The sequence below is a fragment of the Crinia signifera genome, chromosome 6, assembly GCF_055691185.1.
Source record: "Crinia signifera chromosome 6, ASM5569118v1, whole genome shotgun sequence".
Taxonomy (NCBI): Eukaryota; Metazoa; Chordata; class Amphibia; order Anura; family Myobatrachidae; genus Crinia; species Crinia signifera.
In genome coordinates this window covers 16,420,507-16,436,215 of record NC_139222.1, presented here as the reverse complement: position 1 = coordinate 16,436,215, position 15,709 = coordinate 16,420,507, and the positions used below count along the sequence as shown (strand labels likewise).

At 51.7% G+C, this 15,709-nt stretch overlaps 1 protein-coding gene across 1 annotated transcript in view; it reads right to left on the bottom strand.

The window, feature by feature from the left end:
• The window catches only part of LOC146010044 (uncharacterized), a 58,548-nt gene extending 43,532 nt beyond the window's left edge, over positions 1-15,016 (bottom strand). The window contains 2 exon segments of the mRNA XM_083150882.1: positions 4,383-4,550; positions 14,910-15,016. Of these exon segments, the coding sequence (XP_083007008.1) occupies positions 4,383-4,460 (78 nt within the window). The 5' untranslated portion in view covers positions 4,461-4,550; positions 14,910-15,016.
• Positions 15,017-15,709: the final 693 nt, after the last annotated feature.

Here is a 15,709-nt window from a genome sequence, read left to right as displayed (position 1 = left end):
ATATAAGTGACGTCACAGTGACACTCCCAGATCCCCTCACCTCCCCAGTCACGTCCCTGTATTATTACTATAGATATAAGTGATGTCACAGTGACACTCCCAGATCCCCTCACCTCCCCAGTCACCTCCCTGTATTATTACTATAGATATAAGTGATGTCACAGTGACGCTCCCAGATCCCCTCCCCAGTCACGTCTCTGTATTATTACTATAGATATAAGTGACGTCACAGTGACACTCCCAGATCCCCTCATCTCCTAGTCACGTCTCTGTATTATTACTATAGATATAAGTAATGTCACAGTGACACTCCCAGATCCCCTCACCTCCCCAGTCACGTCCCTGCATTATTACTATAGATATAAGTGATGTCACAGTGACACTCCCAGATCCCCTCACCTCCCCAGTCACATCCCTGTATTATTACTATAGATATAAGTGATGTCACAGTGACACTCCCAGATCCCCTCACCTCCCTGTATTATTACTATAGATATAAGTGATGTCACAGTGATGCTCCCAGATCCCCTCACCACCCCAGTCACGTCCCTGTATTATTACTATAGATTTAAGTGACGTCACAGTGACACTCCCAGATCTCCTCACCTCCCCAGTCACGTCCCTGTAATATTACTATAGATATAAGTGATGTCACAGTGACGCTCCCAGATCTCCTCACCTCCCCAGTCACGTCCCTATATTATTACTATAGATATAAGTGATGTCACAGTGAGACACTCCCAGGTCCCCTCACCTCCCCAGTCACGTCCCTGTATTATTACTATAGATATAAGTGATGTCACAGTGAGACACTCCCAGGTCCCCTCACCTCCCCAGTCACGTTCCTGTATTATTACTATAGATAAGTGACGTCACAGTGACACTCCCAGATCCCCTCACCTCCCCAGTCATGTCCCTGTATTATTACTATAGATATAAGTGATGCCTCAGTGACACTCCCAGATCCCCTCACCTCCCCAGTCACATCCCTGTATTATTACTATAGATATAAGTGACGTCACAGTGACACTCCCAGATCCCCTCACCTCCCCAGTCATGTCCCTGTATTATTACTATAGATATAAGTGATGTCACAGTGACACTCCCAGATCCCCTCACCTCCCCAGTCACCTCCCTGTATTATTACTATAGATATAAGTGATGTCACAGTGACGCTCCCAGATCCCCTCCCCAGTCACGTCTCTGTATTATTACTATAGATATAAGTGACGTCACAGTGACACTCCCAGATCCCCTCATCTCCCAGTCACGTCTCTGTATTATTACTATAGATATAAGTAATGTCACAGTGACACTCCCAGATCCCCTCACCTCCCCAGTCACGTCCCTGCATTATTACTATAGATATAAGTGATGTCACAGTGACACTCCCAGATCCCCTCACCTCCCCAGTCACATCCCTGTATTATTACTATAGATATAAGTGATGTCACAGTGACACTCCCAGGTCCCCTCACCTCCCTGTATTATTACTATAGATATAAGTGATGTCACAGTGATGCTCCCAGATCCCCTCACCACCCCAGTCACGTCCCTGTATTATTACTATAGATATAAGTGACGTCACAGTGACACTCCCAGATCTCCTCACCTCCCCAGTCACGTCCCTGTATTATTACTATAGATATAAGTGATGTCACAGTGACACTCACAGATTACCTCACCTCCCCAGTCACGTCCCTGTATTATTACTATAGATATAAGTGACGTCACAGTGACACTCCCAGATCACCTCACCTCCCCAGTCACGTCCCTGTATTATTACTATAGATATAAGTGATGTCACAGTGACACTCCCAGATCCCCTCACCTCCCCAGTCACCTCCCTGTATTATTACTATAGATATAAGTGATGTCACAGTGACGCTCCTAGATCCCCTCACCTCCCCAGTCACGTCCCTGCATTATTACTATAGATATAAGTGATGTCACAGTGACACTCCCAGATCCCCTCACCTCCCTGTATTATTACTATAGATATAAGTAATGTCACAGTGACACTCCCAGATCCCCTCACCTCCCCAGTCACGTCCCTGCATTATTACTATAGATATAAGTGATGTCACAGTGACACTCCCAGATCCCCTCACCTCCCCAGTCAAATCCCTGTATTATTACTATAGATATAAGTGACGTCACAGTGACACTCCCAGATCCCCTCACCTCCCCAGTCACGTCCCTGTATTATTACTATAGATATAAGTGATGTCACAGTGACACTCCCAGATCCCCTCACCTCCCCAGTCACCTCCCTGTATTATTACTATAGATATAAGTGATGTCACAGTGACGCTCCCAGATCCCCTCCCCAGTCACGTCTCTGTATTATTACTATAGATATAAGTGACGTCACAGTGACACTCCCAGATCCCCTCATCTCCTAGTCACGTCTCTGTATTATTACTATAGATATAAGTAATGTCACAGTGACACTCCCAGATCCCCTCACCTCCCCAGTCACGTCCCTGCATTATTACTATAGATATAAGTGATGTCACAGTGACACTCCCAGATCCCCTCACCTCCCCAGTCACATCCCTGTATTATTACTATAGATATAAGTGATGTCACAGTGACACTCCCAGATCCCCTCACCTCCCTGTATTATTACTATAGATATAAGTGATGTCACAGTGATGCTCCCAGATCCCCTCACCACCCCAGTCACGTCCCTGTATTATTACTATAGATTTAAGTGACGTCACAGTGACACTCCCAGATCTCCTCACCTCCCCAGTCACGTCCCTGTATTATTACTATAGATATAAGTGATGTCACAGTGACACTCACAGATCCCCTCACCTCCCTGTATTATTACTATAGATATAAGTGACGTCACAGTGACACTCCCAGATCCCCTCACCTCCCCAGTCACGTCCCTGTATTATTACTATAGATATAAGTGATGTCACAGTGACACTCCCAGATCCCCTCACCTCCCCAGTCACCTCCCTGTATTATTACTATAGATATAAGTGATGTCACAGTGACGCTCCCAGATCCCCTCCCCAGTCACGTCTCTGTATTATTACTATAGATATAAGTGACGTCACAGTGACACTCCCAGATCCCCTCATCTCCCAGTCACGTATCTGTATTATTACTATAGATATAAGTAATGTCACAGTGACACTCCCAGATCCCCTCACCTCCCCAGTCACCTCCCTGTATTATTACTATAGATATAAGTGATGTCACAGTGACACTCCCAGATCCCCTCACCTCCCTGTATTATTACTATAGATATAAGTGATGTCACAGTGACACTCCCAGATCTCCTCACCTCCCCAGTCACGTCCCTGTATTATTACTATAGATATAAGTGATGTCACAGTGACACTCACAGATCCCGTCACCTCCCCAGTCAGGTCCCTGTATTATTACTATAGCTATAAGTGATGTCACAGTGACACTACCAGATCCCGTCACCTCCCTGTATTATTACTATAGATATAAGTGACATCACAGTGACGCTCCCAGATCCCGTCACCTCCCCAGTCACGTCCCTGTATTATTACTATAGATATAAGTGATGTCACAGTGACGCTCTCAGATCCCCTCACCTCCCCAGTCACGTCCCTGTATTATTACTATAGATATAAGTGATGTCACAGTGACGCTCCCAGATCCACTCACCTCTCCGGTCACGTCCCTGTATTATTACTATAGATATAAGTGATGTCACAGTGACACTCCCAGATCCCCTCCCCTCCCCAGTCATGTCCCTGTATTATTACTATAGATATAAGTGATGTCACTGTGACGCTCCCAGATCCCCTCCCCAGTCACGTCCCTGTATTATTACTATAGATATAAGTGATGTCACTGTGACGCTCCCAGATCCCCTCACCTCCCCAGTCACGTCCCAGTATTATTACTATAGATATAAGTGATGTCACAGCGACGCTCCCAGATCCCCTCACCTCCCCAGTCACGTCCCAGTATTATTACTATAGATATAAGTGATGTCACAGCGATGCTCCCAGATCCCCTCACCTCCCCAGTCATGTCCGTGTATTATTACTATAGGTATAAGTGATGTCACAGTGACGCTCCCAGATCCACTCACCTCTCCGGTCAGGTCCCTGTATTATTACTATAGATATAAGTGATGTCACAGTGACGCTCCCAGATCCCCTCACCTCCCCAGTCACGTCCCTGTATTATTACTATAGATATAAGTGATGTCACAGTGACACTCCCAGATTCCCTCACCTCCCCAGTCACGTCCCTGTATTATTACTATAGATATAAGTGACGTCACAGTGACACTACCAGATCCCCTCACCTCCCCAGTCACGTCCCTGTATTGTTACTATAGATATAAGTGATGTCACAGTGACACTCCCAGATCCCCTCACCTCTCCAGTCAGCAGGTAGATGATTTCCAGGGTGAGATTTAGTATCCTCTCAGTCGTGTGATTCCTGTCCTTATCCATCCTCAGTTATCAGTGATCTATACAGGACACGTCTCACCGTCACGCGACTTTGTACATCCAGTGTAAAGGTTCTGGCTCCTCACTGATCAGCTGTCTAGGAAGACATATAATTAGTATAAGAATCATCACAGAGTACACGTAACATATACAGATATGAAACATTGAGTGACCAGTACTTCCTCATATTTCCCACAGCCCTGGTCGGTGTTTCCCAGCAGCTCCACCGATCCAGCTACAGCACATTAATAATCTCCACCCAATGCTGGGCAAGATGTAATAGGGTGCAGAATTTGCATGTGATTTCTGGCGATTTTTAGTAATGTAAATATGCGTTTAGTGCGATTTATCTATTTTTTTAGTAACGAGCGTATGCAGATTTGTGTACAAAAAATGTTTTAAACAGGGGGGGGGTTCCCCTCCCCCCAGCATAACCAGCCCTGGACTTGTTGAGCCAATCCTGGTTCCGCCAAAAATCATGGGGTTCCCTCCGTAATTAAGAAACCAGCACGAGACCTTGTATCTATCAGGTGGATAAAGAAGATTTATAGTAATAATACATATGTATGTGGCCGCACTGAGGCTATAATACAGCATAAGGGGATATACAGCGCTGGGTACATGGGGGGAGGTATGAGGCCTGAGGCACCAGCCTGGTAATCCCTGCAGCACAGCCGGATAATGGTGACATTACAGCGCAGCACCCAGGTATCTGCTCTGTATAACCTGTAAGCGTCTCATTGCGTCTCTGTACATCTCCCGCTGCCGCTAACTCACCCGCTCCGTCGTTTTATGTTATACATACACATACACACCCTGCTTCCGTGCTGTGCGTTCCATCTGACTTCCGGGTTGTGCGTTCCAACTGCCACCTGACTTCCGGCCTCTATGTATGTATGCGGTAAGATTTTCCGGGTTACGGCTGTACAGTGTCTGGCAGCTGGTAATGCTATTTATTATTCTAAAACAGATGGAGCAGTCTCTCGTGTGCTATGATATCACGGATGGAGCAGAATTTAGTGTCCTATGATAGCACAAGTTAAGCAGAATTTAGTGTCCTATGATAGCACAGGTGAAGCAGAATCATGTGTCCTATGATAGCACAGGTGAAGCAGAATCATGTGTCCTATGATAGCACAGGTTAAGCAGAATTTAGTGTCCTATGATAGCACAGGTTAAGCAGAATTTAGTATCCTATGATTGCACAGGTGAAGCAGTATTTGGGGTCCTGTTTTGGCACAGGTGGAGTGGAATCTGGTGTCCTGTTATATAGCACATGTGGAGCAAAATTTGGTGTAGTGTTATAGCACAGTTGGAGCAGAATTTGGTGTCCTGTTATAGCACAGGTGGAGTGGAATCTGGTGTCCTGTTATAGCACAGGTGGAGCGGAATCTGGTGTCCTGTTATAGCACAGGTGGAGCAGAATCTGGTGCCTGTTATAATACAGGTGGAGCGGAAACTGGTGTCCTGTTATAGCACAGGTAGAGCAGAATCTGGTGTCCTGTTATAGCACAGGTTAAACAGAATTTGGAGTCTTGTTATGGCACAGGTGGAATAGAAAATGGGGTCCTGTTATAGCACAGGTGGAGCGGAATCTGGTGTCCTGTTATGGCACAGGTGGAGTGGAATCTGGGGGTACTTCTTTACTTTCACGGCCCCAGCATGGCGCCGCGCTACTTCCGGGTTACGCTCGCCACAAACTAAGTAAAATAAACAAAGTTAACGCCATGCCAACATGGATAGTTCATACCTCCACTATCCATGTTGGCATGGAGTTGATTTTAATTAGCGTAGCGAGCCACCGTGCCCGCAAGGGGACTCTGACGCGCGCCGCCATGCTGGCGCCGTGAAAGTAAAGAAGTACCAATCTGGGTCCTGTTATAGCACAGGTGGAGCAGAATCTGGTGTCCTGTTACGGCACAGGTGGAGCGGAATCTGGGGTCCTGTTATAGCACAGGTGGAGTGGAATCTGGGTTCCTGTTATGGTACAGGTGGAGCGGAATCTGGGTTCCTGTTATGGCACAGGTGGAGTGGAATCTGGTGCCTGTTATGGCACAGGTGGAGCAGAATCTGGGTTCCTGTTATAGCACAGGTGGAGCGGAATCTGGGTCCTGTTATAGCACAGGTGGAGCAGAATCTGGGGCGTGTTATAGCACAGGTGGAGCAGAATCTGGTGCCTGTTATAATACAGGTGGAGCGGAAACTGGTGTCCTGTTAAAGCACAGGTAGAGCAGAATCTGGTGTCCTGTTATAGCACAGGTTAAACAGAATTTGGAGTCTTGTTATGGCACAGGTGGAATAGAAAATGGGGTCCTGTTATAGCACAGGTGGAGCGGAATCTGGTGTCCTGTTATGGCACAGGTGGAGTGGAATCTGGGTCCTGTTATAGCACAGGTGGAGCAGAATCTGGTGTCCTGTTACGGCACAGGTGGAGCGGAATCTGGGTCCTGTTATAGCACAGGTGGAGCAGAATCTGGTGTCCTGTTACGGCACAGGTGGATCGGAATCTGGGGTCCTGTTACGGCACAGGTGGAGCGGAATCTGGGTCCTGTTATAGCACAGGTGGAGCAGAATCTGGTGTCCTGTTACGGCACAGGTGGAGCGGAATCTGGGTCCTGTTATAGCACAGGTGGAGCAGAATCTGGTGTCCTGTTACGGTACAGGTGGAGCGGAATCTGGGGTCCTGTTACGGCACAGGTGGAGCGGAATCTGGGGTCCTGTTATGGCACAGGTGGAGTGGAATCTGGGGCCCTGTTATGGCACAGGTGGAGCGGAATCTGGGGCCCTGTTACAGCACAGGTGGAGCGGAATCTGGGGTCCTGTTACGGCACAGGTGGAGCAGAATCTGGGTTTCTGTTACGGCACAGGTGGAGCGGAATCTGGGTTCCTTTTACGGCACAGGTGGAGCGGAATCTTGGTTCCCGTTATGGCATAGGTGGAGCGGAATCTGGGGCCTGTTATGGCACAGGTGGAGTGGAATCTGGGTCCTGTTATAGCACATGTGGAGCGGAATCTGGGGTCCTGTTATAGCACAGGTGGATTGGAATTTGGGTTCCTGTTATGGCACAGGTGGAGCAGAATCTGGGGTCCTGTTATGGCACAGATGGAGCGGAATCTGGAGTTTTGTTATCACAGGTGGAGCGGAATCTGGGATCCTGTTATGGCACAGGTGGAGCAGAATCTGGGTTCCTGTTATGGCACAGGTGGAGTAGAAACTGGGGTCCTGTTATGGCACAGGTGTAGTGGAATCTGGTTCCTGTTATGGCACAGGTGGAGTGGAATCTGGGGTCCTGTTATGGCACAGGTGGAGTGGAATCTGGGGTCCTGTTATGGCACAGGTGGTGTGGAATCTGGTTCCTGTTATGGCACAGGTGGAGCGGAATATGGGGTCCTGTTATGGCACAGGTGGAGCAGAATCTGGTGTCCTGTTACGGCACAGGTGGAGCGGAATCCGGGGTCCTGTTACGGCACAGGTGGTGTGGAATCTGGTTCCTGTTATGGCACAGGTGGAGCGGAATATGGGGTCCTGTTATGGCACAGGTGGAGCGGAATCTGGTGTCCTGTTACGGCACAGGTGGAGCGGATTCCGGGTTCCTGTTATGGCACAGGTGGAGCGGAATCTGGTGTCCTGTTACGGCACAGGTGGAGCGGAATCTGGAGTCCTGTTACGGCACAGGTGGAGCGGAATCTGGTGTCCTGTTACGGCACAGGTGGAGCGGAATCTGGGGTCCTGTTACGGCACAGGTGGAGCAGAATCTGGGGTCCTGTTATGGCACAGGTGGATCGGAATCTGGGGTCCTTATATGGCACAGGTGGAGCGGAATCTGGGTTCCTGTTATCGCACAGGTGGAGTGGAATCTGGTGCCTGTTATGGCACAGGTGGAGCAGAATATGGTTTCCTGTTATAGCACAGGTGGAGCAGAATCTGGTTTCCTGTTATAGCACAGGTGGAGCAGAATCTGGGGCGTGTTATAGCACAGGTGGAGCAGAATCTGGTGCCTGTTATGGCACAGGTGGAGTGGAATCTGGGTTCCTGTTATGGCACAGGTGGAGCGGAATCTGGGGTCTGTTACGGTACAGGTGGAGCGGAATCTGGGGCCTGTTACAGCACAGGTGGAGCGGAATCTGGGGTCCTGTTATGGCACAGGTGGAGCGGAATCTGGGGCCCTGTTACAGCACAGGTGGAGCGGAATCTGGGGTCCTGTTACGGCACAGGTGGAGCAGAATCTGTTTCTGTTACGGCACAGGTGGAGCGGAATCTGGGTTCCTGTTACGGCACAGGTGGAGTGGAATCTGGGTCCTGTTATGGCACAGGTGGAGTGGAATCTGGTGCACTTTTACAGCACAGGTGGAGAAGGAGATGGGATCCTGTCTTCTGTCCACAATTTATACAGCCTCTCAATATAGCCTGAACCGAAAATCACGAGGAATACCATACTGAACACTGCCACTTTCTTGTGAATTAGTCCATTGTTTGGTTTTAGAGACCACTTTTCACAATATTGAGGCTGTATAAATTTACAACTGTGAACAGAGTAACACCATATTGAACACTGCAATTACGTGTGTGAATTTATCTGCTAAATTCTGGTCTGAGAGACCATGCTCACCTAAACTGAGGCTGTAGAAAGCCACCATTGTGGACAGAAGAACACTGCCACTTTATGTCTGAACCTACTTGCCACTATCTAGCTTGAGAGATCTCTTTCACCTAAATAGGTAGCCCCCAAAAAACTTCTGTATAGACTACAATCTTATGGTTAGAGGATATACCTCCACCCATAAATTGTATAGGAGACATCTCCTTATTGGATTGATTCATTGCCCCTGATGAAGTCCTAAGGGACGAAATGGAAATGCGTCGGGACGCGGATCTGCACTGCATGTGGCACTTTTTTGAAGAATCCGAAAGAGTGAAATGAAATCTTACTGGTGGATGAACTGTCAATAAATGTTTACTTGATTTTACAAATTTTTATTGATTTATTGTATGTACAGCCACTTTGTGGTATACTTAGCGCACCCCTATTCTCTTTTCATATATATATATACATATATATATATATTTTTTACAGATGTCTTTGGCGCTAGGGAATCTCTTAGTGTGTACCAGGCCTCTTCAACTTCTGCTGCCTCCGTGCTGGAGGGTTGCCAACCTCCAAGAATACCAAAGAGCACAAAAAAAAAAAGTAGCAGGGGGCGCTGAAGTGAAATGTAGGCTCAATGGGGCAGATGTATTAAGCCTGGAGAAGAGATAAACTGGAGATAAAGTGGAGATAACTTGGAAGAGTTAACGCACCAGCCAATCAGCTGTGTTTGAAATATGACAGTTGGGATCTGATTGGCTGGTGCGTTATCTCCTTCCAGTTTATCTCTTCACCAGGCTTAATACATCTGCCCCAATACACTTTAGTAAAATTTACTGGTACACAAAAGAATAAATGCAGTTAATTCTGTGCAAATGCACACTTGAATATGAAATTGTGCATATATTTACACAACCTACACATACAGAAAAAGAAAAAAACAGAAAAAAACAAAAACACAAGAAGAAATACAAAAAAACTATTAAAATAAAAATGGATAAATATGAAAATAAAAAGGGGAGGGGGAATAAGGGGGAACAATGGACAAATAAATAAGCAGCACTTGATTAGCAACCTGTGTTGGGCACAATGTGCCATCCAATTGTTTAGTAAAAAGTTACCCGCGTCCGGGTATAGAAGTAAGTTAGTTTGGGATATCCGTTATTAAAAAGATACAAAGGTAACTGACCATTTAGCATATAGGTGCCTGGCTCCTGCGGACCCTACTCTGCCCTGTTGGCTTTTTTCTCTCATTCCCTCTTTTTCCATGATTCCACACCCCCCCCATCCCCCTCCTTTCTCTCTCTAGTCTGCTCACCCCCCCCCCCATCCTCTCATTTCACTTTTACACCCCATATCTTTACTCTTTTTCGCTCTCTTGCTCCCCACCAGCTCACACCATCACCCACCCCCTCATCTCGCCCCACTCATCTCACCACACCTCATCTTTCTGTGGACCCTCCTACATCCCAATGTGAAGCTGTGTCACCAGGACCATTGAAAGGGAAAAAAAAAAAAAAGGAGAAAAGGGGAAGGAGCAGAAAAGAGGACAGATGGGGTGAGGGGGGTGAGAAAAAAAAAAGGGGAGAGAGGCAAGTCAGAGAAAGGATTGAGATGAGAAGTAGGAAGTAGGTGATGGCGGGCTTAAGGTGGCCATACACACGCAGATTTATCTGCAGATCTGTCTGGTTGGAACAAAAACATAGTTATGGATGAGAGCAAAGGACAGTTGACCATTTGCTTGGAAATGCTGGAAAACTGTCACTCATCCATTACCATGTTTTTGTTCCAACCAGCCAGATCTGAAGATAAATCTTACTAGTGTATGGGCATCTTTAGAGTGGAGGATGAGGTGAGATGGGATAGGTGGGGTGAGCCGACGGGGGGGTGGACAGACAAGGGGTGAGCCGACGGGGGGGTGGACAGACAAGGGATGAGCCGACGGGGGGTGGGTGATGGCGTGAGCTTAGTGTTCCCGCTAGGCTGTTTTAGTGGGGCACTGCGCCCTGCCCGATTTTTAAAGGGCAAAATGCGCCCTGCTGGCTATAGAAAAAAAAAAGAGTGAAAAGAGCGAAAAAGAGGAAAGATGGGGTGGCTCCCTATTAATGGGCCCCCCATACATTAGCCTGACTTGTCCAAGGGACAAGTCGGACCTGATTTCCCTGGCAGCCTCCCGGGAGGAGTCACACATGATTAGGCATTTGATGTGCCAAGTTCTGCATATGATATATCGCAACTCCCGGGGAGCTACAGTGGGAGCTGCGAGGCAGAATCAGCAGGCGAGGGACGCTGGGGAGTAGCCGGGGGGTAGCCGGGTATGGTAACTTGACAAATAGGCAGCGGGGCATGCTGGGGAGCCGGGCAGGGGACACAGAGGCAGCACGCGGGGGGACGCTGGTGAACTGGCAAGGGATACGAGAGAGCTGGGCAGGAGGATTGGGGACTCACTTTGAAAGAAAATAAATAAAAAATACAAATAAATGGTCAGCCAGTGATTGGCTGAGAGCTCTCTCAGTTAATTGCTGATTGGCTGAGAGAGCTCTCAGCCAATCACTGGCTGCCCATTAATTTGTAATGGTTTTTTTTTTCTCCTTGCAGAGACTAGTCCCCGATCCTCCTGCCCAGTTCCCTCGTTTCCCTCGCCGGTACACCGCCCCGCCCCCCCACTGCCTGTGTCCCCTGCCCAGCATTCCAGCGCCCCCCCCCCCCTATTTGACAGCTTACAATGCCCAGCTCCCCCCCATGCAGCTCCCCAGCATCTACCTGTCTCTTCGGCGTCACCGCTCGCTACTACTGCCTGCCTCTGTCACTGCCCTTGCAGTGTCCCCCACCCGCTGATCCTGCCTGGAGGCTGCACATAAGATTTAGGAAATCTTATGTGCAGCCGGTCCGACTGCCGACTCAGAGGTGCACGGGACCGCGCATCAGATCGGAGGAGATGTCTAAACATGCGATTTGGGCTGATTTCATGGCCCGATTCATCTGAATCGGTTGAAATCGTGCCCAAATCGCATAGTGTATGGGGGCCTTAAGAGTGGGCGACAGGGCACAGTGAGTAAGAGAGAAAAAGAGAGAAGAGTGGGGGAGTGAGGGGACAGTCAGAAGACAGAGGTGACAGTGTATATACATATTTAGTGGCTCTGCTTGTGCTCCACGTCCTCTGTCCTGTTCAACCTCCCAGCGGCGTGCAGCTCTGGCTTCCCGCAAGAGGTAGCAGACAAGTCCCAGCAGTGCGCAGCCTCGGACTCCCATGGGAGGGGGCAGGTGGGTCCAGGCGGTGCATGGCTCAAGCTCCCATGGGGTGAGCCAACGGGGGGTGACACACACGGGGTGAGGAGGGGTGGCGGGAGCAGCTGCGGGTGAGAACTGAGGAGGGAGGAGTACGCAGCCATTGGGTGGATGAGATGCAGAAGGGAGGGTGCGTGGGTGAGGGGTTCGCGGGTGGAGGGTGAGTGCACGGATGAGGGGTGCGAGGGCGTGCGTGGGTGAGAACTGATGGGGGTGGCCGGGGTAATCATGGGTGTTGTGCACGGCCGCCGGGCGTGTGCGGGGGCTAGGTGCAGCCATGGGTGTAAAACGTGTACCTGCAGTGCTTATAGCGCAATCTCCGCGCTCCCGCTGCTACAGCTATCCCCGATTCCCCACGCTCCTGCCGCTTCAAACTTCTTAGTCAAATGGGTGTGACGTCAACTGAGGGAGCGGGTCACATGGGGGACGACGTCATCAAGGCTCCTTTCCACGAAGGGAATCTAGCCACTACCATACTAGCATGGACTGAGGAGAGCCAGAGGATGTCTATATACAACCAGCGGCTCCTCCACCCAAATTGGTTAATTGACCGCCTATTGGCCAATCAGGAGTCGCAAGGCCGCTAGGCAGCCAATAGTGCTAATCAGCTGCAGGAATATGCGGGAGGGTGCATGGAGGGCAGCGGGAGGGTGCATGGAGGGCAGCAGGAGGGGGCAGCAGGAGGGTGCAGGTGGGGGCAGCAGGAGGGTGCAGGTGGGGGCAGCAGGAGGGTGCAGCAGGAGGGTGCAGGTGGGGGCAGCAGGAGGGTGCAGGTGGGGGCAGCAGGAGGGTGCAGGTGGGGGCAGCAGGAGGGTGCAGGTGGGGGCAGCAGGAGGGTGCAGGTGGGGGCAGCAGGAGGGTGCAGGTGGGGGCAGCAGGAGGGTGCAGGTGGGCAGCAGGAAGGTGCAGGTGGGGGCAGCAGGAAGGTGCAGGTGGGGGCAGCAGGGGGGCTCCATGAAGGGCGGCGGCATGGAGGTGGCAGGGGGGCAGCAGGAGGGTGCCGGTGGGGGCTGCAGGAGGGTGCCGGTGGGGGCTGCAGGAGGGTGCCGGTGGGGGCTGCAGGAGGGGGCAGCAGGCGGGTGCAGGAGGGGGCAGCAGGCGGGGGCAGCAGGCGGGGGCAGGTGGGGGCAGCTGGCGGGTGCAGGTGGCGGGCTCCATGGAGGGCGGCATGGAGGGAAGCAGGGGGTGCATAAAGGCAGCAGGGGGGTGACGGAGGGTGCAGGTGGGCAGCAAGAGGGTGCAGGTGGGCAGCAGAAGGGTGCAAGAGGGTGCCGGTGGGGGCAGCAGGCGGGTGCCGGTGGGGGCAGCAGGCGGGTGCCGGTGGGGGCAGCAGGCGGGTGCCGGTGGGGGCAGCAGGCGGGTGCCGGTGGGGGCAGCAGGCGGGTGCAGGGGGTGCCGGTGGGGGCTGCAGGAGGGTGTAGGTGGGAGCAGCAGGCGGGTGCAGGTGGAGGCAGCAGAGGGGCGGCATGGAGGTGGCAGGGGGGCGGCCTGGAGGGCGGCAGGGGGTGCATAAAAGCAGCAGGGGGGTGACGGAGGGTGCAGGTGGGCAGCAGGCGGGTGCCGGTGGGGGCAGCAGGCGGCTGATGCAGGAGGGTGCAGGTGGGGGATGCAGGAGGGTGCAGGTGGGGGCGGCATGGAGGGCAGCATGGAGGGCGGCAGGGGGGGCAGCATGGAGGGTGGCAGGGGGGGCAGCATGGAGGGAAGCAGGGGGTGCATAAAGGCAGCAGGGGGTGACGGAGGGTGCATGTGGGCAGCAGAAGGGTGCAGGTGGGCAGCAGGGGGTGCAAGAGGGCAGCAGGGGGGTGCAGGTGGGGGCAGCAGGAGGGTGCAGGTGGGGGCAGCAGGAGGGTGCAGGTGGGGGCAGCAGGAGGGTGCAGCAGGAGGGTGCAGGTGGGGGCAGCAGGTGGAGGGTGCAGCAGGAGGGGGCAGCAGGCGGGGGCAGCAGGCGGGCGGCAGGGGGGCTGCATGGAGGGCGGCAGGGGGGCTGCATGGAGGGCGGCACGGATCAATACATGGCAGCTGGCGGAGAGCAGGCAGCGGCTGCAGGTACAGGGGATGTGTGCACCCCGAGACCCAGTCTGAAGTAGGGAGTGACGGGGACACAGCCGCCGGGTCAGGCTGTCTGAGGGGGGAGCGGGAGGGTGTCCCTGCAAGAAGCCCGGAGAAGCAGCCAGTCCCCCGCCCGCTGTCCTCCCTGCATACCTGCGTGTATGCTCACCGGTCCCTGTTCCAGAGCTGCCGGGATAGCGGCACTGACAGCCGCATGAGTACTGCGAGCTGGGTCCCCCGCTCATTACTTATGCGGCAGCTCTGGAACAGGGACCGATCAGCATACACGCAGGGAAGACAGCGGGCGGGGGGCTGACAAGCATTGGGACAGCATGCAGGGGGACGGCTCCCGGGGGACTCCTAAATCCCCCGGCGGCACACAGGGGACGTCAGACGGGGGACACAGTCCCCCCTTCCCTTCCAAACCACGCAGCAGTGCACTCTCTCCCCCTCCACCCATCTAACACACCAGGGGCATAGATGGGGGGAGAAGAGTGTAAACGTGTAATAAACCCCCGGGAAACTGTACCTGACGCCGCTGTGGGACTCACGACACGAACGTGCTGCCTGTTTCCTGCAGCGGGAAAACTGTGCTGCGTGCTGACTCCTCCCCCTGATGACGACAGCAGTCACATGGCCGTGACGTCATCAAACCTCCTTTCCACGAAGGGAATCTAGCTGCTACCCTCCTCTCTCGCCCCGGGAGAGGAAGCTACTCCCGACTTCCGGCATGTGCGTTCCAACTGACTTCCTGTATCCGGTCTACTTCCGGTCTCCCTGCGTTCCACCTGGCTTCCCGCTCGCAGCGCGCCTCAGCTTCTCTCCGGGACCAGCGGCGCCGGTCTTCATTCCTTCGGTCCGGACGTAAGTAGGGTGTTCTATTCCGGGTAACCGGGTGTGCAGCAGTGTAACCCCCGTATTGGGCCCTGATTATTGGGGGGTTATGTAATGCAGCCTAGGTTGTATCTGTTCCCGGCCGCGGTGCATCATATACACATCCCAATGGCTGCTATACAGTGTTACATTGTGTGATATGAACATTTTGCAGCCTTATACATTTACATCCGTCACATATAAGAAACAACCTGTAATTTGGTATAGATCTGATGTGTGACGTATCAGGCAGCAGTGTATAGAAACATTTGTATTGTAACTTGATGTATACATATATAACAAACATATGAAATAATTATATCAGCAGCGTATTGTAAGTAATAGAGAGAAAGGAAAGTTAAGGGGAAGAACAAGTCGGGTGTGAGAACCATCTTCCGGACATCGGGAGAGCGCTGTGCGGTTTCCTATTGTATACGGGATTGCTCAGGATGGGGG